Below are 25,119 nucleotides of genomic sequence, written 5' to 3' on the forward strand. Positions count from 1 at the left end.
TTTTTCTTCAACTCCGATATTTCGAGGTTTGTACAAATATGTTTTTTTTTGAAATCGAGCACTGAATGACATTTGCAATTTTATAAGTATTTTTCTTAATTAAATATACATATACAACTGGATATTTGAAACTTGAAAACGCAAAATGTACAGGGTTTAATAAATCAGTCAACAAGCCTCTTAACAAAACATCTTTATATTAAATTCTTTTAAAAGGATATTTAATCAGTCGTTACACAAATCAAAGGATATGCTGTATCAATTTAAAAGCCACGTTTGATAAAGTATCAGCAAGGTTTTGTATGACATTGGCCCTCATTCGTATTTCATCAAACTTGTCGTTGAACTTCTTGATTTTACATACCTTACACTAGCTAGGATGATTATGTAAACTGGTACATTTCTACTGAATAGGTATGAAGCTTTTGTATATTACGAAAACTATCTTTATAGAAGCTGTAATTTAATTCATTTACATTTGCATTTTACATAAGAATTTGAAATAACGTTATAAAACCTTTTGGTGAATGTTCTTACAAAGAGTAATACTGTTTGAAAATCATATGTAATTTTGTTTACAATACTAATGTTCGATGACAAAGAAAATTTTGTATATATGTAATGATACAAATATTTAAACAATGAGATGTTTGAACATTTTTAACGCCCTGTTTCATATGAAAAAAGTAAAATCACAAAAATACTGAACTCCGAGGAAAATTCAATCGGAAAGTCCCTAATCACATGGCAAAATCAAATGACAAAACACATCAACCGAATGGACAACAACTGTCATATTCCTGACTTGGTACAGGCATTTTCAAATGTAGAAAATGGTGGATTGAACCTGGTTTTATAGCGCTAAACCTCTCACTTGTACGACAGTCTCATCAAATTCCGTTATATTTACAACGATGCGTGAACAAAACAGACATTATAAATAAAATAGTCAAAATATGGGTACAGCAGTTTCTTATAATTTTAATGTTATCGAAATTATTGATCCAATGCATGCATATATACTAAACTAAGTCCTGAATGCACGTTTTCTATATCAATTACGAATCTAGAACGTATTTTCGACAAATAACATTTCTTTCAGTGTTTGTTGATCGCAAGCTAATTAACTTTCGAGTTTGTTGCCGAAGTTTACCGGATCGTGACATTGATAAACAATCAACACAGAGCATTTGGAACACGTGACAGATAAGTGAATTGATAGAGCCCCGATATTCATTTTTTATTTTCCATGCGTTCCCATTTTTTAATCAAACTTTTTCTCAAGCAGTTGTTAAATGATTTGTTGTATTAAATTTGTTCTTTTAGGATCGGTTATACTATTTACCTTCCAGTGCACGTTTGTTTACATTCTTTCATCACTGTTTTCCCATCGCACTTGCGCTGTGTGGTGGACGAAGTTCTATAAACGAGAGGTCTCGTAATTAAGTTCACTGCATACGTGAAGATATCGGCGAGTTAGTGTACGGGAAGACAATTAGTCAATAGCAGTACATTTATGAAGATTTTGATAACATAAAGCATCTTCTTTTACAAGAAAGTTTACGTACTCTTGTTATATAGTAAAAATTAGTCATTCAATCATATAAAACATATTCAACTTTTGTTTTGAATTTGAAGTTTCATATGACTTTAAATTTTAAGGTACCGTTGTGCAACAACCCTATATGTTAAAAGCATATACAGTTTCGCATATGAAAAATAAGGAGATTGGACTACTAGTACTTGGAAATAAACTAAACGAGCAAACTGTTTAAACACTTCTCTACTTGTTGTACCGTACAAAAATGTCATAAATTGCCTGACCAATGAAATTTATTTTCACCAATGACCGACAAACAAGGATGCAAACAAGTACAGGTCAACGTGCGCTTATAAAAAGTGAACAAAACCTATACTGTATATTAGGATATTAAAGGCCTTAGGTAACACCATTTCAAATAATTTTTATATTAAAGGCAATCACATAAACATCATTGGTCGATCATTTTGATATTAAAGGGGCATTGGCTGGCAAATTCATGTTCACCGATTTGACTCAAACTCTCATTTTTTATTAAAAACATGCTAAAACGTATATCCAAATAACATAAACTCCAATAAAACAAAATTGCAATACATGGACTCGTTATGAAAGATCAGCATTTCATGTGTATTTTAGACTACTCTAAACGCCATCTAATTTACCATCGAAATGACCTCCGAAGAATGCCGATTGTCATACGATATAAACTTAACATAAATATAAATGCCCAGAAGGGCACGTGCAATCGTATAACGACGATTTTATAAGTCTGTTTGATTTCATGTTATTGATTAAAAAATATGTTTGTAAATCATCGTTTGTTGATACCTGAATAAAAATTATTTTTTTGTGTGCAGGATCAGTCAACGGAATGGATCTTCCCCGTGGCTCCCTATGTAGTTTCACTTTCCAATGTTGACATTCTATTATTTTTAATAACTGAACATGCTTTTTTACACATGCATTACCCATTACCAGCTGAGGATTAAATTGAAGGTCTGATATATACGTATTCAAATGAGTTAAGTTATTGATCTGAAAGCCAAAAAATGCATCATTAATGTTTTTGAGCTTAATTTGACAAAATTAAATCAAATTGACTGCTAATAGCGAAATATTATTTCACAATTCCGCTTTTATAAATGTTTGAAACAAAGAAAAAGGGTGTTATTTGTTTTGGTCCTAATCGTAACTAATGCCCCATTAAAGTCTAACATTCAAAGACATAAGCGTTCGAAATGCATAGTAGAATAATCTTCATCAGAAAAAAATCAGAACCGAGAGTTTGAATAGAAACATTTGGAACTATGTGACAAACAAGCACACAAAACCGCCTAACATAAACATACAACATCAAAACAAGATGGGATGTTTCCGCGATTTTGTTATTATCGCGAAAATAAACACTCTCAAAAATCCCCACATCTAAGTACTTATGAAATAAAGCAAAGAAAGAGTTAAAGTTCACACATTTACATAATCAAAAGTCTTAGCAAAAAAAAATCTCACTTGTATTGAAATATGTTTGAATACTGACACAATTAGATCTACATTATTTACGTATTTAAAGACCAGTGAAATGTCTACCGAATTTTATTTAGTTTACCTTCCATGTATACTTAACATTGAAGCAATGTAAATGATATATTTATCCTATACATACTAAAAGTATTCAAATCTTTATTCGTCTATCAATGGATCGCTTTAATAACAGTTGATATGGTATGCTTCGTGGCTATAAATAATTCGTAATTGTAGGTTACTTCTATTATGTGGACTTTTACTACAAATATTTGAATCAAAAGGGTAGATTTATATCGATATCTACGTTATAAGACGAGTTGGTGTCATGAAAATAATTAGACAACTACAAACTTCAAATTCTCTCACGTTGATAAATTAAGTGGTTTTGTTTGAATAGTTTAAAAGTACTAAAATGAAAAGACTTAAAATCGGAAATGCAAATATATTTCTTATTTACTGAAGTAATCTGTTCTTTCATTGCTTGTGCTGAGTAATGCGTTAACTAGAAAATCAAAATAAAAGATAAAATATTTCGCCTGTAGTTTACCAATGATTAAATCTCCAACAATCGATTAAAACAGACAAACCAAGTTTACAAAAAATAAACAGAGGGAATCGCATGAACTCCAAAAGGAGCGAGAACGGGTGCCCCAGCAAAGTAAGCTTCTCCTGCTATGCTATGCATCACTCACCATGTGAATTCATACTCAGTACAATTACAGACCAGACGACTATACTGGTATCTAAAGATCTAAGACCGCGAAAACATGTCGTATTGAGTTGAGAGACTGACGCATCGCAACGGTATACCAATTTGTGAGTGTGACTGTTAAACTTATGTAGTGTCAATTTTAGTCTTTCTTCCTCTATTGGAGCAGTTTTTGTGTAAGGAGCACACCCCTGTTAATTGTTTACTTTATTGCAAAAAAAGTAAAACCCTGACGGGTTAAAATGCAAACATAACAGACATGTACACAAGAAACATACAATACATGAAAAAAGTTCTAAACAAGTCAAGTTGATATTAATAATATATAAGTATATAGATAATTGACCAATGTGGACCTTATTTTCGCAACTCCATGGATTGCTTTATGAAGACAAAATATCTTTATTGAGATCTAAAATAGTTTTAAGTTTAGAGTTTGAGTCAAGCTGGTTAAAATTGGGATACTGGGTTTTAATTGCTGAAGTCTACAAAGTGTGAAAATGCACTAGCGTAACGTATCAACTTGGATATGCTAACACCATACGATGAAGCAGATGGTATGTTACAGCTGGTAAATGTGAAGTTGACTACATTGTATTTGAAAGTTAAAACCACCACGTTTGTCTTAGATATTAGTTTGAAATCGTCCATTTGTGTCAATATCGAGGAAAACATTAAGATATAAAGCGGACCTTTGGTCGTATCCATAATTTACAGATCACAGGGAAATACGCACTCAATGAAATCTGGGTGATTCAGTGACAGAACAACATCAATATATCTAAAAGTGAAATTTAAGAACTTTGCATTATGCTTTTTTCTTTTTCTTTGAGAAGGTTCTGTTTACTATGCGTCGTTTTTTCTAAAACAGATCAAAATGATGTATACAATGGACACAATCTTTGACAGTAACATACCCTCTGCTCCGTCGTATGGTGTTTACATATCTCAATTGATAAGATATGCTCGTGCATGTTCACACTATACGGACTTCATATACAGGAGTGTGCTCCAACAGAGTTATGAGGAGGAAAGATTAAAAATGACACCCCGTTAATTTTATGGACACCATTACAAATTGGTTGATCTATACGATGTGTCTGTGTCTAAACTAACTAATGACATTTTACCACGTCTTAGATATTGTGGTTTAACATCTATGTCCTCTATCTGCTAAGTACCAAAAGTGACCTATTCCCGAATATGACTGTTATACCAAGTGTGAATTTGCATTGCTATATATACGACGTGTCTCGGTATTTTATGCATCCAACATTCATGTATTTATTTTTGATGTTTCTGTTATGGTTTCGGTTGGATAATGTGTTATGTCATATCGCTTGTAGTCTGAATAATTATAAAATAGCCTTTCTATACCATCATTGTCGTGAAAATTGTTTGGACTGGTGTTGTGAAAATAATTGTGTGAAGTTCAAGATTACATATTCATTACATAGTGCGTCACTGTTTGTGATGTCCTGTGGCGTCTGTCGTTGATGGAATATGTTCGTTGTTGTTCTGCAGTTTGCATGTTGTGTCGACTATTTTATTATTTGTTTGTGCGTTTCTCTTGTGATAAGTGTTCTTGTATGTGTTTGTGCTGTATTTTTGTCACGTAGTGTTGTCATTTTAACGATGATTTTTAACATTGCAATAAAAACGGGAGGTTTGGGTAGCCATAAAACCAGGTTCAACCCACCATTTTTTCTTAAAATGTCCTGTACCAAGTCAGGAATATGGCAATTGTTATCAAATAGTTCGTTTCTATGTATGTTGGCGTTTGTTTTTGTTGCACTTCAGTTTTCCTCTTATAGTTGATGTGTTTCACTCGGTTTTAGTTTGTAACCCGGATTTGTTTTCTCTCAATCGATTTATGACTTTTGAACACCGGTATACTACTGTTGCCTTTATTTGACATTATGAAATGGTATTTTTTTTCATATACGCCTCAATAATTCATCTTTTATGCCGTGATGGGGCTTATCGTATTTTTGAGCTGAAAAAACTGCCATTCACGCGTTGTACTTTCATTTGAAGTTTGTAAGTGCATATAGGGTTGTTGTGTAATGGGTTGATGCATAACATATCTCTTTTCTAACAAAACGAAGAGGAATTTGTGATTTACATGCAAATTGGAAGATATGGTTAATTAAATACCCTTTAGAAGATTTTTCGGCTGTGCATTCAGATTGATCGGGATATTACCAGGTTTTAAAATGCCTATATGGTGGGTGTAAATGTAGAAAAGTTACATAGTCTATGAGCATGATAAATGTAAAAACGAATCCTAGTTTAGACCGCATCAGTTATTTCTTTAATAGTTTCTTATTTTCAAGAATCTCATAAAGAAATAAAACTTAAAAGTTAGTATAATTAGCGTTTTCTAATTTCTTTGTTTCTTTTTCTTTTTCTTATAAATTGTAATTAATGTATATTAACACAGGTAAATCATTATATGCGAATATGAACTCGGGGTTACAATTTTACGCAAATTATGTAACTGGTGTTACTTAAAATCTTTAAAACAAAATGGCCGCCATAAACTGTTTCTTAATAAATCACTCATAAACGTTTTATGTTATTCATTTCGATTTCTTTCATTGAGAAAGTTGAAAAAAAAATTAAAAAAAGTTTCTCTAATTTCTAAAGCTTATTGTATTAAGGTTGCAACATGGATAGTTTTCTATTCATTGAAGTTTAAAAGCAACACAAAATTGTAACATCAATTTTAAATATCATGGGCTCATTTAAATTCTATGGCATGAAAAGACTTCAAGCTGATTAAAATATTATCAACAAAAGTTTGAAACTTGCTTAATACTACTTGTAGCAACAAAAAACTGAATCAATAATCGTATTCAATATTTTCCTTTGGATAAATAACATCTAATACAGTTCGATCATAAATGAATATATAAGACATAATTCCTGTAGTTTAAGGCCTGTGTATAAACTCTAAAGTGGGATTTTGGAGATTTAAATATTTAATGTGTAATGATTGACGGTTATACTTTCGAAAAGATTTATTTATATTGAAGTGTTCATGTAGATTAAAGATTAATTTAAAGCAAAACTACAGTGGAAATTAATAACACATTATTAAACAGAAATTTATTGGCACAAAGTTTGATGAGGTGAGTGTCCGATTTTGATACTTTTATAATTTTACAAATTATCAATATTACCATTGAACATACTATATTATGATTTCAGCTGTCAATATTGTAGAGCTGAATGACTTGCTTTAAGTAACTGCAGGAATTTTTACTAGGGTGTTATCTTGCTTTGCTTTTAAAAAGCCGTTTACTTTGATTATCCCTATCCCTATTGAATTGAGTGCCTTTTCTGGAGTGAAGTATTTTAATTGACAATTACGGATTATTTGTGTATGAGTGTTCCTTTTTAAACAATACCAATTCGCCAAATGATCAATTTAGTTTGATGGGTGGATATAAAATCGCATATAACTATAGTTTCAACATACGTGTTTAATTTTCTGTCTGCAGAAAGGAGTTCAAACGGTCGTTTTTATGTTTTATTATAATTGTTTCATGCATTTTTTTTGTTTTTTTTTTTGTTAGAATTGTTTAAATCTAAATTGAGAATGGAAATGGGGAATATGTCAAAGAGACAAAAGCCCGACCAAAGAGCAGAAACAGCCGAACGCCACCAATGGGTCTTCAGCACAGCGAGAAAATCCCACAATCGGAGGCGGGCTTCAGCTGGACCCTAAACAAAATTGTGAACTAGTTCAGTGAAAATGGACGTCATACTAAACTCCAAAACATATAAATGAACTAAAATTAAAAAACATACAAGACTTACAAAGGCCAGTGGCTCCTGACTTGGGACAGGCGCAAAAATGCGGGAGATCTCAACCCTTCCCTATACCTCTAGCCAATGTAGAATAAACAAACACACAGAAATACACACAGTAAAACTCAGTTTAAAAGAAGTCCGAGTCCAATGTTAGAATAGGTAACAGCAAAATGACAATGGTACATAAATTAACAAAGGATTACTAGCAGTTACTGACATGCCAGCTCCAGACCTCAATTAAACTGATTGAAAGATTATGTCTTCGTCATATGAAAATCAAGCACAATCCCTCCCGTTAGGGGTTTAGTATCATACCATCATAAACTATATGAGAAGAACAAAACCCGTATCATGCCAACAACTGGTTTTAGAATAAATGTGTTCATTTCCGATGCAAAGACCCTATGAGTGAATCAATAGTAATACCAAAATATTCCATCTTTAATGACCTGAAAACAGTATCGTAACTATATCCCTTCTGAATAGGTCTGTTTAAATGTTTGGTTAGCTGTAGATGTGAATGCCGACATTTTTGTGTTTTGTAAAGAATATTACCATAAAAGATTGGATGTGAAATACCTGAACGTATAAGATATCATTTGTATAACTAGGCTTTTTTCCCGAACCTATGATAAACTTTAAGTCCAAAGTAATAAAAAAATATCATTTGAAAATGTCCGTCTACATCATGACCATCTTTATTATTCTCAAAAACAGAAAAAAAAACATTACCATTTAAACATTATTTTCTTTATTTGTGTCCCAAACCTTTCTTTTAACGTTATGAAGATAGTGTTAAATTTTATCTAAATCACTTGGCGTAGATTACCTAAACTTCACATTTTATATTTCTTTTGAATTCACAAAGAGTTACATTGTACACACTTTTTTTTCTCTCGAAAATGTGTTACCCTCGAAATTGGTGAGTTTTTTTTTAAAACGTCACTTTATATTTTCTTAGGTGTTCGGGGTGGGCTTTTTTCTCTTTTTTTTTCTTTTTGGCCATCGTGTTGTTCGTATTTCTTCGTCTTGTGGTAAATAACCACTATCTTTGTACTTTCTTACTCTTCCTATATCTGGTTTTTCATTGAATTCGACATATTTTTTCGTCCGACATTCTCTATCATCGATGATTTAGGATCAACTTACTTATACCTTTATTTTGTTTTCTTTTATTTACTGGATGACTAACTTCATTTTCAAATGTACATAGGTGCGTTCAACACATCCTTTAGGAAATCAGTTGATAGTTGGTAAAGGGAGGAAAAACGTCCTGGTATTTAAGTTATGTCTTTTAAGGCATCGAAGTATAAACAAACTCATCAAAGATACTCTTAAAATGGATACCCTGATTTGTTTTTTGTAGCCGGCTTGCATATTCTTGTGTAAGTATTTTATCAGCAATTTAAAGGAATCCTTAGATTTTATAACACATGAGTTTTTTTTAAGTGTAGCTACCAATTATTACAAAGATCGCAACAAAATCCGAACGAGAGCCGATATACTTCTTCAAACACAATTTCTATTTAACCGATTCTTATTATATAAGAATTAAAAGTTACATGACTATGCAAGAAATTAGTATTTGTTTTCTGAACTTAACATTTATAAATGTTAATCCCTTATTTTACTTTTTGTCTAATCATGATAGAAATTTGTGTAAGAAAGCTTTTGTATAATCCTCTCCGTGACATGTATATTTAAAACTGGTTGATATACTTGATTCAATGAATATCCAGGAACCCGCTCTTATCTAAGCTGGATGTCGCCTTCATTTTGCTGATAAGTATGCATTTTAACAAATCGTTTATTGACTGTTAGTTCCTGGGGGTATCAATAGCTCAGTAGTCAGTGACATGGTACTGACATGATTAATAAAGATTAACACACTTTCGTACATTCGATGAATTGAGATATTAATACCAAACTAAGGTTTCAACTCCCTAGACAAAGTTGACCTTAGATGAATTTGGCTATTCAATTAGACCGGGTTCGGTCATAAAACACCTAAAGTATTTATGTATTTTTACATCCTTGGCATTCACAGTTTTGATTTGGACGTTACTGATGAACGTAAATCAAGAAAAGCTCTTCGGACGCACACAGTTTATAAAATATTATTTCATTTATTGAAGATCTTCACAGCAATGGTCAGTAATACAAAAAAAAAAGAAATGAAGCATCTTTTTTTTTATATCAGGCTGTTCCCATAGTTAAATTTTTTTTAAGTGTATAATTACCACATACCCCTTCTTTTGCATGTACATACGCTAATTTGAAATTAAATACTGTCTTAAATTGCCTTTTTGAAACTTTTGTTGAGATAAAAATCGAAATGACTAAATTATTAATATATGTAAATTAAATTATTTAAAATTAAGATTATTGACTAGTTGTTTTACAATTGTAAATTGTGACGTAAATGGATATTTGTAAAGTTATATTTCAAATTATCATGTAAATAATCAGTCCAAACAGGATGACAAAGCCAGTTACTACAAACAATTGTCCTTTTATTATAACATGTATAACCGGATGCTCTAGGTTTTAAAAGTTTTGTACATTACTTATGTTTGTCTACCTTTGCTTATGGTCGAATATTATTCTATGGATTTCTTTATATATGACATATTTTTCGATTAGTTACCACAGCAAACGTATCATTAGTTGTTTTTCATCTGACATTGCCGTAAATATGCTCTCTGTTTTATCCTCCTTTTCATCACTCATTGAAATGCAGGTAGGCAATGTAATAGTCGTTAATTTACTTCCCGGATATAGACTACTACTTTTCATAAAGATTATTAACCGAACCTGAATTAACAAAACAGAAACAGTTCTTTGATGCATAACAAACAGTTCACAGTGTTTCCTTCCCTTCTGTCCGTCTGTATGTCCAAAAAAACTAGAATTGCAAAATCTCCTACTAAATCAAATTGTTTCGTTTCAGTCTGAAATCAGGCACGTTTTAACCTCATTATCCGTTTATTACTGCTTATTTTTCTTATCAGTTATCAAAGGAAATATACATTTCAAACAAACAAAATTGAATCAGTGTTATGAAAACAGAGAGAGAACACCAAGGGGGCAATAATGAATTGTAAGTCCAATAAAAAAAAAGACAACACCATGGTCAAAAAGAAAAACGACGACAGGACAAAAACAACACTAACAAAACACAACACAAAGAACTAAAGATTGAAAATCGCGAAACTTGCAACAAACTCAGTATTGAATTGGATTGTGTATTGTGTTGATATACTTGCAATCACTGCAGGATTTGTTTTATAAATTCAAAAATACGTGTTTTTTTTCATTTTAAACCATATATTTATGAAAGGACATAAACAATTCAATTCTCGAAGAAATCAATTATTTCTAAAATATAAATAAGCATAATGGTATAACCTTTTTCTTTAACTTTGACCTACATTTATCGCTTGTGTTTACCTTTGATGTTCATATCAGAACCGTGCATATTAATTTTTAGTGACTTCGGTAAAATTGAGAAATTCAGAAGCCTTGTATAAAAATTCAGAACAGTATTTCTAAGTTTTTTTCTCGTTTACACTCATAATTTCATATAAGTAAAATGTGTTCAGCAATTGATCTTTAGGTAGATGTCGAGGATATTATGTCTCAGAAGAAAATAACATTTTCTCTCTCTCTCTTTCTCCTAAGCTCTATTTCGCAAAACCTTTTGGAATTTTAGGGTCTTCAATGATCATCAACTTCGTACTTTATTTGGTCTTTTTTTAACTTTTTTGATTCAACCGTCACTTTTGTAGACGAAACGCGAGTCTGGCGAACAAAAATTGAATCCTGGTATCTTTGATGAGTTTATCTCTCTCACACACTACAGGTTGAATAATTTATCCAAATAAAACAGCTGCTAGAATCGATATAGCATATATGTATGTTTATGAACATATGAAAAAAATAACTGGATCTTTTTGTCGTACCATAATTCTTGTTAAAAAATGATAAAAAACAAACATTCAATTGTATGCATATACCGCTTTTCTTTATATCTTGGACAAGAAACCTATGGTCTGAAATAGTATAAAACACGTTTTGTAATTAATCCAATTAATTGAATCTCTCCTGCGCAGAATGAGTCAATTTATAACAATGTCCTACATGGTAAATCATTTGTCCCTTGTCATAACACAGACAGGACATCAGAAGGCATGGGATTACACCTTGTTTTGTGAAACAAAACAACATGAGAATTGCCTTATTTCTAATTTTCGACTGTTTTGAAGTTAATCGCTGTAGTGTTACGTCACAGAAACGTGAGAATAAAATACAATACATACATAAAACTAAATAACAAGTAAATTAGGTGACAATTACATTTAATTTGAACATTTCCATGAAATGAGACAAAAATAGGCTCTGATCATCCTTTATCCGTTTGCATGTTTTGACTATGCACAGAAAGCTCCAATTTAAATTTAAACCTTTAGTATTTTAGAAGCAAGGCATAATGTCAATAATCAACTAAGGTTGAAGGATTGATAATGCACTTCAACTTTCATAAATTGTTTGCATTAATAAAATGTTCATAATCAGACCTTAAACAACAATGTATCAATATCTTTGATAATGGTTAATTTTTGGACACAAAAGTAAATGGCTTGAATATTAGAAGCACATAATTGGATCTGAACAAAGAAATGTATTGCAACTAATTATGGTTGATGGGTTGTAGGGTGTGTTTCCGGCATTTCAAAATCCGATTTCATAAAGCTGTTACAAATTCGTATGATAAATGCAAATCACTATGGTGAGAGTCGATTTTTCAATTGTAAAATTTTTATTTTTAATATACTTAACGGTTTGCGGTGACATAGCCATCTATTATGTGTATATAGATGACAAAATGTACCACTGTATGTCGATCTACAGAGGAAATGATTAAATTATATGTCAAACATTGATTCAATATTATTTATTCATTTCTTTAAAAATGAATTTTGTAGTCTTTTCAATGTTATCTCTATATGAAACGTTTCAGTAAATTAAAAACACCAAATTCATTTTAGAAGTTATGTAACGATTTTGTACTGATAACAGTGTGCAAATTTGACAAACTTGGATTTTTTTTATTTTCAAGTGAAAAGGTGTCTTTCAACATGTCACTGATGAGTCTTGTGTGGACAAAACGCGTACAAACACGTCTGGTGTACAAATTATAAGCCTGGTATCTTTGATCACACATTTTGGATCATCCAATCCCATCTTTAAAAGTGGGTGGGCAATAGGCTTCCTTGTCCCATGTTACCCATTTAACAACGCAATCAATCTACTTCTAACACAAAAATATCAGAAACTATATAAGTTTATCAGTTAAAGTAGTGATCTGGTATGCCAAGTCTAACGGTCGATCCAAAGTAGTAAAATAAGTCCACGCACTACTTTCCATTTCCGTAGGTAATCTTGCTGAGCTATTGTTGAAACATATATAAAATGAATCAAATACTGTAGCGGATGCTTTGACGGTATATTTTTAATAAACTGACACCATTTACATCTTAACAAGTCTTCTTTCCAAAAGTTCAAGAAAGGCAGGTTTTGGTAATTGTGGTTTCCAGGACGATTTTTTTTTTATTTTGTCTCGTTTACTCGATGGTAATCTAGTAATATATGATACCTTGATATAACGATGGGAGAGAGAAGAGACCATTAGGGAATAAAAATAATTAGTATAACCACACAGACCACGACCAACAGAAAAGAGATGAACAGACAAACCGCAGCCAACAAGACACTACACATGATACTCAAGATAGATAGAACATTACGAACTAAAACGGGGAACATTCAACAATTGTCATTAAAATATGGAACATATGGAATGTTTTTTTTAATACGTTTTGTCGAACTGTTAAATAAATTATATTGCAGCTTAAAAGTAGTGTAGATCGATGGTTGTCGTTTGTTTCTGTATATCATATTTGTTTTTCGCTCATTGTTTTGTACACAAACCAGACCGTTAGTTTTTCTCGTTTGAATTGTTTTACATTTGTCATTCCGGGTCCTTTTATAGCTTACTGTGCGGTATGAGTTTTGCTCATTGTTGAAGACCATACGGTGACCTATAGTTGTTAATGACATCTATGTCATTTGGTATCCGGTGGAGAGTTGTCTCATTAGCAATCATACCACATCTTCTTATTATTTTATAGGTAGAAGTTTTTGTATTGTGTTAAGCTTAACTTTAACATAGGTTATGGGAAACCTGTTCTACACTTTTTGTAAATACATACATTGTGTGACATTTCACTATGACACCGTTATGCCATTAAGTTTGACAGAGCACAGATCTATGACTTACTTAAACTACGCAGGAGATTTTTCAAGCATACTTAATATCATGTTTCTTTGGGTTTAAATTGAAAAATGAACTTTTCAATTTAAAAAGGTGTTAAATTAACTTCGATATAAATCCCGTTTGCGAATTACGCATATTTTTTCGAGTACCGTTAAGATGTAAAAATGAAAATGAAATGGAGCAATTAATTATTTCTATTGACATTAATGCATTTTCGAATTACACATAACCAGTTATAATTGAAATAGAAATGATTACCTTTAAATATATAAACTTTGTATTGTAAAAAAATAATATTAGTCATAAAATTGTTAAATTGCCAAATTTGATTTTATTGTCAAGAAATAATTATGCTCATTGAACTTTAATATCGTTAAATGATAATGTCCACGGTATAGTACTGTACATACGTGATGGTAGGTAAACGTTCATAGCATTATTGTCAAATATGATAATGCCATAAAATTATTTAGATTCTGTCGATAATGTGCATGGAAATGCACTGCAAAGAAATGATAATGTTCATATTACACTGTAAAAACCGATAACGCGCATATCCATACATACCAAGAAATAATAATGTCAATATTATTAATTACTGACAAAAGTAGTGTTCTTCCGACGGGATTTTAATAAAAAAAACAACAAATATCGTTGATAACAGTCGAAAACTCAAAATGGAAAACAATAATAAAGTGTCGTATGTTTGAGATATTTCTAACTTACTCCCTCATGCAAAGTTGGACTTTTCCTTAAAGGCTGTTCTTGGTCATATAGCTCTCTAAATATATATAAACATTATTGACTCTCAAATATTTGGCTTTGAGTGTTCCTGGTTAAGGTAAATCAGAAAAGCGCTTCGGACGTGCTGCCTTTTTAAAGTTTTATTTTTAAATTTTATTATCTAATGATATTTTTGTTTTATCATAATCCACATCGACCTTTTTATTTACAATTTGTTATTCAAAAGTTTTACTAGTGTAAGTAACGAGTTGACCGGTAGAATTCAATAAACATCATTCAATAAGTTATATAAAAAGAGACTTAAACTGCATTTTTACTTGCTGGAGCTACACGACGAGTATCACATATGGAGCAGGAACGGGGCACACGAGTCACACCCTGTTCTCTATGTGATGTTTTGTTATTGTTATTTGTACGTTCTTTGTTTATATTTTAGCCATGGTATTTATCGGACTTATGATTTTTAGATACTCCCTTGGTATCATCCCTCTCTCTTTAAAAGGATTCACAAGGATTTTGTCGATATACGTATCATTATGGTTTATTAAACTGTAATACTTACTAACTTACTGAGTCCGTTCTCGTGAAGGTTCTTTTGGTTAAGTTTCCGAAGTCGTACGTTTTAACGTAATGAGGTTGCTAGCCTCACATACAACCCTACTCCTTTCACATCCTGGTTTTAGGATCAGGCACATCCCGGAGTAGATAAATACGCAATTCTTTTTTTTTTCTTGGTTATTTGTTGTTTCTGAAGGTTTTTTTTAAACCTGCTTGTTTTGAGTACTTACAGTTGTCTATTGTGTCACTTGATGCTGACATACTGAATACCATAGATATGGGAAAGAAAAGGGAATGTGTTAAACAAATCAAGAAAAAGGCAAAAGAGTGAAATTTGGTATTTTCGAAGTGATATTAACGGATCAACCAACTTATTTGGTCCATAATGAAATTCTCTAACAAATAAATGATTTCATATAATCTATCTATCTGTCAGATTATATATAAACATGAATATTTCGTTGTAAATACTGGTGTTTAAATCACATATTTGGCTTATTGCGTTCCCAATTTTGTCAAGAAACCTGATATCCTTATTAATTTTGTATTTTGTATTTTGAATTATTTATCAATGGAATACCCTTTAATTACAATGTTTATGAATTCGTTTTAAACTCAATACAGCTCCTATATTCGTTTTAGATGATGTAGATGATTAAACAAAATAAGTAATTTAAACTTTCATTATCAGTGAAATTGAACATTGGATTTATTTGTCATGCCTTTATTTCACGTTTGATTTCTGAAATAATTTTCTGTACTGTAATCGATAACTTTTTTGTGCTGAAAAATCAATTACCTCATATAAGTCAGTTGAACTCATATTACATAAAGTGATTTAGAATAAACATAACTGTCATTCTACCAACGTAGAAATTGCAATGCACAATAGGATATACATTGAGGACATGTACTTCAATCATTATTCATAGTAATTGGGAAATAGGAATCGAAAGGGTAAGAGGATGTTTAAGGAATAGCGAATAGAAAAGAACATTTTAAAGTTTTTTCTTTCAAAAAAATAACTTTTTTTTTTAGGGGATAGGATGGGGGGGAGGGGGCGGGTCTCCTTTTTCATCTACGATGGAAAACTTAAACATATATCTTTTCATAAAACTGAATAGTATCAACTACTAAAATAATTTTCTCCACAATATATACATATAAAGAGAGAGATTGGCTTATGTAAATTATATAGCCTGATTCAAGGAAATCTTTGATTTCACTCTCTGATATACTGATGATATTCTGTCACCTGATTATCTATATTTTAGTGAGTGCTCAACTTATACTGTATTCATTAGCATGGGTGTGCTCCGGACATCAAAACTGCCCCAAACAGGGTTATGAGGGAGAACAAATGACATTGACATAGCATAATTTTTACGGTCAATACTACGAATTGGTTGAAAAAGGCGATACGTGGATGTTTTAACTCATTAGCGGCCTTTTCGAGGTATCAGATTTTTAGTTTCTGGATTATTCGTCTGATCTGTAAATTTTGTGACATTTTGACTGAGTGTAGATTCGTTTACCCTGTCGACTCATACAGTTTTGCTCTTTTCAAAGTTTATGCAATTCTCTCGCGTTTTTCTTTATTTTTACCTTGATTTGTATGTTCTGAATGGATTCATGAAATTTTCAACATCGGCTAACCACTGTAGTGTCAAATACAGATTTTATTTAAATTCATGATATTTACAGTCAAAATATTTCATGAATGACTGTTAGATCGAATCGAATAAAGGCATTATGAGACACTTGTAGACATATTATTGAACGTTTACTGAATTTTCATCCATGAAATGCATAATTTCATCAATCAAATTAGGTGAATTTGACTATTCTTTTTTTTTTGGTCCCTTTTTGGTCATATAGCTCATAACGTTTCTAGATTTTGTTTTTTTTTTACGAAAACTACGATTGACAGCAAATATTCCATATATATATACAGGAAATTGTATAAGTCTTTCCTGAATTCTATTGTATATATTAAATGTGTCAGACTGTTCTATAGGAAACATGCCATTCCAGTCTAAATATTTTATGTGCTTACATATGTGTTACTTATATATTACAGGCATTGCTTCAAAAGGCAGACATACTGTACCAGACTCAAGACTATGATGTAGCATACATTTATTATAGTAGAGGTCACAAAGTTTATCCTAAAAATAAAGGTTTTATAGAAGGAATGAAGAAAACAGAGCACGAAATCGCCAAATTCAAGAGAGGCAAAGGTATATTGTTATTTATGATTAATTGTTTAATGTGAAAACGGCACATTGATGGAATGTCATATATGCATTACTCTTTAATAAATTCATCCGTATATAGATTGTTTCTTAAATGTATTACGAATATTTTGTTTTCTGGGTTTTTTTTTTCTTCTAGTTTTGTGAAAGTAAGAATTTAAATTCAAATTTTTATGTGATGTGGATGTAACATCTGGAAAATCATACCTAAATGTATTAACTAAGGATATCTGAATGACAGTTTTGAGATAAACATTTTTTTAATGATGCTTAATTTTGTATTGTTAGAACAAGTTCATGAAAAATGTTAAAATAGAGGTCTGTGTCGGGAAATACGCGAAGTACTAACATTGAACTTGGTAACTTTGTAACCATATTCTGTTCTGTTCTGGTATATTCCTCCGTTTTATCGGAGCACTCCACTTATCGAATGAGTATTAAAATTTTAAATACTTAACCGAAAAAGCGGATATTTTTATATTTACGATATGAAAAATATAATTTTAAAATAAAATTAGTTAGTTAAAGTGAATAAAATAAAAGTTCATAATGTCTTTGATGATATTTTAAAAGATATTAATACAAAAAAAAATAATATTATTCACACGTTACAAATTACGGCACTTTGATTCACCAATATGAATAAATAAAAATTTTACAACCTAACGATTTCTAGTCAATAGGTGCCCTGCCAAGGCAAATGTTAAAATTATATAGCATTATCTTTTATGCTGATATTTATAGACTGAACCAGTTAGCTTGGCATCCCATGCAGACTGTTCAGACTATATTTAATATTACTGTTATATTTTCATGTCACTTGATATCACATAAAAGTTGTGTACGCTTCATGTGTAAATGGTAGCATAAATCTTGTGTCTTCCTTTCTATATCTAGCAACTTGTCTATTGGTTGATTACTCATTATGTCTAGTGCTGAGCAGTCTAATATAATTTTGAGTAATAGTTCATTATTAATAACATTTGTTGTACCACCCCTTTCTATTTCTCGTAGCATTTTGAATAATTTATCCATATATCGCTGCCTAACATCAGATAGACTTAAGCAATGTAGTAGGAAATGTTCCAAGGTTTCTTCAGATTCATTGCATAGCTTGCAATTTGGTTGAATAGCATTTTTACTAAATTTTGCCCTAGTACTTTGGAGCATGTAGGTACCAGTTACTAGCTTACATTTGAATTCTGCCTTTTTTATGTCATATTGGTTATTTCTAACACATTTCCAAATGTTATGTGGATTATTGACCGGATTTTTTTGAAGAGATAAATGTTTAAGTGTTGATTTTGTGTTACATTCTATTGTCCAAATTGAAGACCAGTATTCATTTATTGATGTTTTCAATTGTTTTTTCCACATATATTTTGATGGAGGATGTTCCATAATTTCTTCTGCTTTTGGCAATTGATATTTTTGCAAAATTTTATTTATACGACAAATAAAAGAGTTGTCAAAATTTGAACTAATTTCCAATTCCCATTCTAATATTTTACGTTCTATCGAGCTATCCAGGCGAGAGATTGAGAGAAATAGTGCTAGCATGTTTTTGTCTAAAATCGACTCAATGGGCTCAGCTCCTATTAGTATATATACTGCTGCGGATACTGTTCTTTCTGGTAGACATTGGAATTGTTTAAATATCTTCCTTTGTAATTTTTCCAGTTCAGATATATCCTTTTTTTGTGCATATTTGAACCTCGAGCCCATAAAAATAACGTGGGACAGCGTAGGTTTTCCATACTTTTTTAAGCACTATGGGTGACATTCCTGTTCTTGCATGTAGACCAGAACCTAGCAAGGCATATATAGTTTGTCGGCCTGTTTTAAGTCTTTCATCCAAGTTGACTTTGCCATTTGTAGCTCTAGTGACACCTAGATGTTTCAATTTTTCTACTCTTTTTATTTCTTTTCCGTTGAAGTTGTATGATTGGGATTGTTGTTTTGATCCTTTTGAGGCACACATAATTTCGGATTTATCTGGGTTAATTTTAACCATGTCCCTTTTGGTGTGAAATTCTATAATGCCTAGCATTGCTTGTATATCGGATTGTTCTCCCAGTAAAGCGATATCGTCCGCGCATGTTGGTGAACCTACATGTATGTTGCCTAGCTTTGCGCCTAAATCGCTGGTGGATATTGCATTGAGAATGGTGTTATTATACCGTTTGTACAATAGAGATGATAATTTTGCACCTTGACGTACCCCTTGCAAAATATTAATGCTTTCTGATGTTTCATTGTTCCACTTTACTTTTAGAGACAAATCTTGATAAATGTTACGAAGTAAAATCCACATGTCTCCTTCAATTCCATCATGAAAAAGTTTATTTAACATGATCTCATGGCTTAGCGTGTCGAAAGCCTTTTCTGCATCTAGAGCGACGAGTTCTAATAATATTTGTAATAAACGATATAAAAGAATTGTTTCTGTTGTAATAAAGGCTGCAAAAAGACTTGATGCCCCTTCTGTAAAACCTCGTTGTAGTGGATTCTGTGATGATAGTAGTTCATATTCTAGTCTTCCTTTAACGGATTAATGGATTCAAAGATTTTAGAAAAGATTCTTGTAACGACAATTCCCCTGTAGTTTCCAGGTATGGTTTTATTTTTCTTCTTTTTAAGGACAGGTGTTAATATACCATTTTTTAAACTTTTTGGTACATCCAGATTTGTGAAAATATCATTAATTATACTTGCAATTTCCACAGATACTTCATCTACTGCTTCTTTATAATGTTCAGAACATATACCATTTTCATCTGATGTTTTGCCAGTGTTCAGATTTTTTATAGCAGTTTTGACTTCCTCAGGAGTTGTTTGTTTAATTTCTTTTTTTGAGTATTGATTTTTAAGGATGATGTCATTTTGCAATTTTGCTAGGCGAAAACGTTCTAGATCAAAAATATTTTTGTCATAATTTGGTGTTCCAAGCTTTTCGAAATGTATAGACCAGGCTTCAAGTATATTTTCTCCTTCATATTTTGTATTTCCAATGTAAAGTATATCAGTATTCAATGGATGGTTCGATCTTTGTTGTTTTATTAATTTATGGAATGTTTTACTGTCTTTTTCCGAAGCTTGTATAATTTCGGTTATGAATTTTTCCTTTTTAGATGCATATGCCTGTCTCTGTAATTGTCGCAGACGGCGTTTTTTGTTTTTGAGATTTTGCTTTTCTAAAACTGCATCCTGATTTTTGATGGTTTTATCTTTCCAGATTTTATGTGCAGACTTTGCTTCAGTAGATGCTTGACTAATTTTGCTGTTCCATATACCTTTGCCAACTGATTTTAGTGTTTTTAGTTTTCTATAGTTTGGGATAGATTTCATTCCCGCCTTATGAAGTACAGATTCTAATTTCTGTATACGTGATTCTACGTTGTTTGGTATGTTATTTTGTCCAGATGTTTTGCCTAGACTGTTTTCAATAGTTGACTTGTATACACTTTTGTCACATTTTTTCCAGTTTGGTCTTGTATATATTTTAGTTGGGCGGAGAGTACATCTTTTTACATTCATAACAAAATTTGCTGTAACAAGCGTATGATCTGAGGTATTTGTAGGGTGTCTTGAAGCTATCTTCACCGCTGGTTTTATCTGCTGTATACATTTTTCATTAAACAAAAAATAATCAATCTGCGAGGTATATTTACCATTGTGATGGAAAAAGGTTGGCTTTATTGGATAGCTATCTGGTATATGAAGATTGTTTATATTTTTGAACTCTTCAAATATTTTGTCCCGTTTTCTATTATCACGATGTAAGGACGCATTCATATCTCCACATAGGATGATCTGGTAAAGTTCTTTGTACTTATCCATGATTTCTGAAATTTGATCTAGTGTATCTTTGTATTCATTATCCCCACTACTCTGAGCAGATGGCATATATATATTTATAAGGCATATTGGATTTGGGCTGCTGTTTATTGTTAGTACTTGTATGCGAGAATTCCCATCTGGCATTATGTTGACTCGGATATTCGTCATCGACTGATTTTATAGTTGTTGAGAATTTTTTATTTATTTCCTTTGCTATATTTTTTTCCAAAGATAGTAGCCAATGTTCTTGAATGCATAAAATTTGTACCGTATCCAGGATTGAATTAAGATATAGGGTGTTGCCTTTTATATTTTGAATATTGATGGTTCCTATTGTAAAATCAAGTGATCTGTTGTCCAATTTACGGTTGAGGCTCTGCCTGCTCCTAAAAAAGGCTTGGTCGAATTAATTTCTTCATTGTTTAAGACTGGTTCTGACTGACTCCTTTGATGTAAAATATTTCCATGTGATTGATTATCATGATTTATAGTTTGTTGTTTATGAACTCGTTCACTGTTAGTTTTAGTGTTGTTTGTCAGTTTTTGATTTGCCCTTTGCGTTCTTACTCGATTTTGCCCATGATTTTCGGCATTTATTATTTGGCGGGTTGGTTGGTTGTTTTTTGGTCTTGTGTCATGTCTATAATGAGTCATTTGTTGTTGCACATGATAAGCATTAGGGGTAAATACCCGTCCTGTATGCGATTGATATGTTTGTTGGTTGTTTTTTGGTCTTATATCATGTCTATAATGAGTTGTTTGTTGTTGCATGTGATGAGCATTTGAGGTAAATACCCGTCCTGTAGGCGCTTGATATGTTGGTTGATTGTTATTTGGTCTTGTATTATGCCTATGATTAGTCGTTTGTTGTTGCATATGATGAGCATTTGGGGTAAATACCCGTCATGTAGGCGCTTGATATGGAGGTGGTCTAGTCCATATTGGGGGTCTTGTCCATTGCGCATTAGGTATTTGTGGAAGGTTTAGTGATTGTTGATTTAAGTTCCCATACTGAGATCCCGAAAATGGAACAAATTGTGTATTCATCTGATAGTGTTCACTAGGCGATTGTTGATTACCACTTGCAGAAGTTTTATATTTATTGCATTCATTTTCCATATGATACAGTTTATATTTGAGTTCATTGACTTCTGTATTATGTTTTATTTGCAGGGACATAATATTAAGCTGATGTTCAAAATTCATTTTTAAATTATTAATTTGTTCCTCAAATTTCATCTCTAGCTGCCGAATTTGAAGGTTAGAAGAATCTTGATGGTTGTTCTCTAGTGGAATTGGTATACCTAATTTAGATGATAGTAGATTAATAGTCTGACTATATTCTTGGTTGACAGTCTGGAGATTACTGATTTTCACTTTACATTCATCTTTTTGTTGAATCTGTTCACTATGTAGTTCATGCAAGGACTCATCGTATGGAATCGTGCTATCTAGTATCCGGCATGACGAGCATATATACTCTGTATGATAACGCTATACTGAGTGACGTTATTGTATAGATTTCATAACTATCACGACGATTAAACGTATTTTGCAATCATTACGTATTTATTGAGATTTCACAGCATTTACATACTACATGTGTTGCATACTAGATTATTTTCATGAATTTCAGGTAAAAAACAAAAACTGACACCGGCTGGTGATCTCACTGGTCTTATACACAAAGTGGTGGGTATATTAGCCTTAGCTTAATATATATCTTTATAAAGACTTATAGAATAAATAAGTTTGATTTTAAAACAAACAAAATGGATTTTTCTCCCGAAACAATGCAATCACTTAGATTCAATAGAATTTTGGTATAAAACTCATTATAGGTATGCACTACAAAACAACATTAATAATTCTTAGATGACCAATGACCAAAATGTTTTCACCGAAAGAAAGGCAAGTGGCTTGAAGGCATATTTAACAACAGTAGACATCCTCCATAATAAACTAAAAATGAAAACTACAGTAAGAAGATATCGAAATATTAAAAGTTATTTTACACCAACTGTTTAACTCAAAAGCTATATACCAGGTGGACGTCAAAGCAAAAAGATGTAATTCCAAAAGGTTCACTTCGAACTATACCACACTTGATATTCAACTGAATCAGTGGATTTGTGGGTAATATGAACTTAAAAACATTTAAAAATGCAAAAAGGGGAAACAGAAGAATTTACTTAAAGACAGCTTAGACAAATGCAATCGGAACCGATTGAATCTTCTGAAAAAAAGTTATATTTTTAAAATGACCCATTGAGACTATCTTTTTCGGATGAATATGATAGTCGATAATTCCATAATATGCAACAATTACACGGTTTTAATATATAATATTGGAAAACGGCCTTTGTATTGACATTTGTTATCTATGTTCTATACAGCCTGCCCCAAAACCATTTAAGTTTCACCCAAAACAAGACAGACAAGTAAAACACTTACCAAGTGCAACTTTCAGTACTAGACCACTATGTCAATTGATTCGGATCCACAAGACACCATCTATCAGTTTGATGAAATCCGTATCAGTTCCAGATTTAAATGATTTATCAGATGATGAAGATGAACTGCAGGACAAACGACCGGAAAGTAGACTAGTCAAATCAACCATTGGAGAATTTTATGATGATAAAAAGTACTTGGAAAAACTTGCCATAGGAAACAAACCTTCACGTAAGTACTGTGTACTCAAACTTATTAATTTATTGTGAATTGTGATATTTTGAAAGTCTATATCTCTTATATATCTTTTTAAAGTAATATTTTGTAACTACTCCGACGTTTTGCTAGGCAAGGTATTGCAAACTTTTGCCTAGCAACCCCTATTTCTGTCACTATATATTTTATAGTAAAACGATTTTTTTTAATGCCATTTTTCCTCAAAACTTTTGATACAGTTTATAGTTTCTTTTTGTACAAATCATTCCTAGGTAAATTGTTCTGACATCCTTTTCAACACACAAATTTTAGCTTTCCAAAACCCTCTTGAAGATCACCGTATTTATTTTAGAGAAATTAGGGATTCTTCGTTTTATCTATTTTATAAAGATTACATAGGCGGAAATGTTTCATAGTAGAATAAAACAAATCATAATCGATAGAAACTGGGTTTGTTTAACGTTTTCTTATCAATCCCGTTCTGGAATAATACTAAAAATTGTGTTTCTCGTTGTGCTTCTATAGATTTACAGATAAATGTATAAGCTGGCGTATATCTAAAGTAAGTCATGAAAAATTATTAAAGTGTATTTCCTTATTAATGTTAATAAATTCTGTATTTTGATTCCATGTTTGCCAATTTCAAAATTATATTATACGAACAAAAACACTAAGCAATATTCTGAATGGCGGCTTCAAAAGTTTCCTAGTTAAGCAAAATATGTCTACCTTAAATGTATGTCTTATGCATTTAATTAACATTCTCAAAAACAGCTAGAGCAACCAAGCTGAAGAAAAAACAAACGGGCAACACAATTATTGAAGAAACTGAAGAACCAAAGGAAGGAGAAACAAATGAAAATGAAATTTTGCCCGTGGAGGACGAAAAAATTAATTCGCCGAGAAAAAAAGATGACACGCCGAGAAAGAATGACACACACAATCATAATGAACAGGAAAATGGTACTTTTGTGTGAATAACATGTTGAAAATCGTTTAACCAACCTATCCTACACGTTTTTCTGTAACCTATATATGTATATTATGATATGTACAGCACTGTTGGTTTCATGATTCTTTAATATGACCAACAAAACCGGTGGATTGTACTAATACGTCA

The 25,119-nt window shown here is 31.6% G+C and overlaps 1 protein-coding gene across 6 annotated transcripts in view; it reads left to right on the forward strand.

The window, feature by feature from the left end:
* The window catches only part of LOC127703747 (outer dynein arm-docking complex subunit 4-like), a 38,404-nt gene that overhangs the window by 5,368 nt on the left and 7,917 nt on the right, over positions 1 to 25,119 (forward strand). For 2 of the 6 annotated variants that reach the window (XM_052207828.1, XM_052207830.1), the window contains 4 exons: positions 17,315 to 17,474; positions 22,966 to 23,021; positions 23,726 to 24,014; positions 24,774 to 24,962. In XM_052207828.1, coding sequence (XP_052063788.1) covers positions 17,315 to 17,474; positions 22,966 to 23,021; positions 23,726 to 24,014; positions 24,774 to 24,962 — 694 coding nt within the window. Of the gene's footprint in view, positions 1 to 275; positions 415 to 6,790; positions 6,911 to 16,078; positions 16,192 to 17,314; positions 17,475 to 22,965; positions 23,022 to 23,725; positions 24,015 to 24,773; positions 24,963 to 25,119 lie in introns of those variants that run through there. The other 4 variants (XM_052207831.1, XM_052207833.1, XM_052207832.1 and 1 more) reach the window with 4 other exon arrangements.

Source organism: Mytilus californianus, unplaced genomic scaffold (assembly GCF_021869535.1).
Source record: "Mytilus californianus isolate M0D057914Y unplaced genomic scaffold, xbMytCali1.0.p SCAF_50, whole genome shotgun sequence".
Taxonomy (NCBI): Eukaryota; Metazoa; Mollusca; class Bivalvia; order Mytilida; family Mytilidae; genus Mytilus; species Mytilus californianus.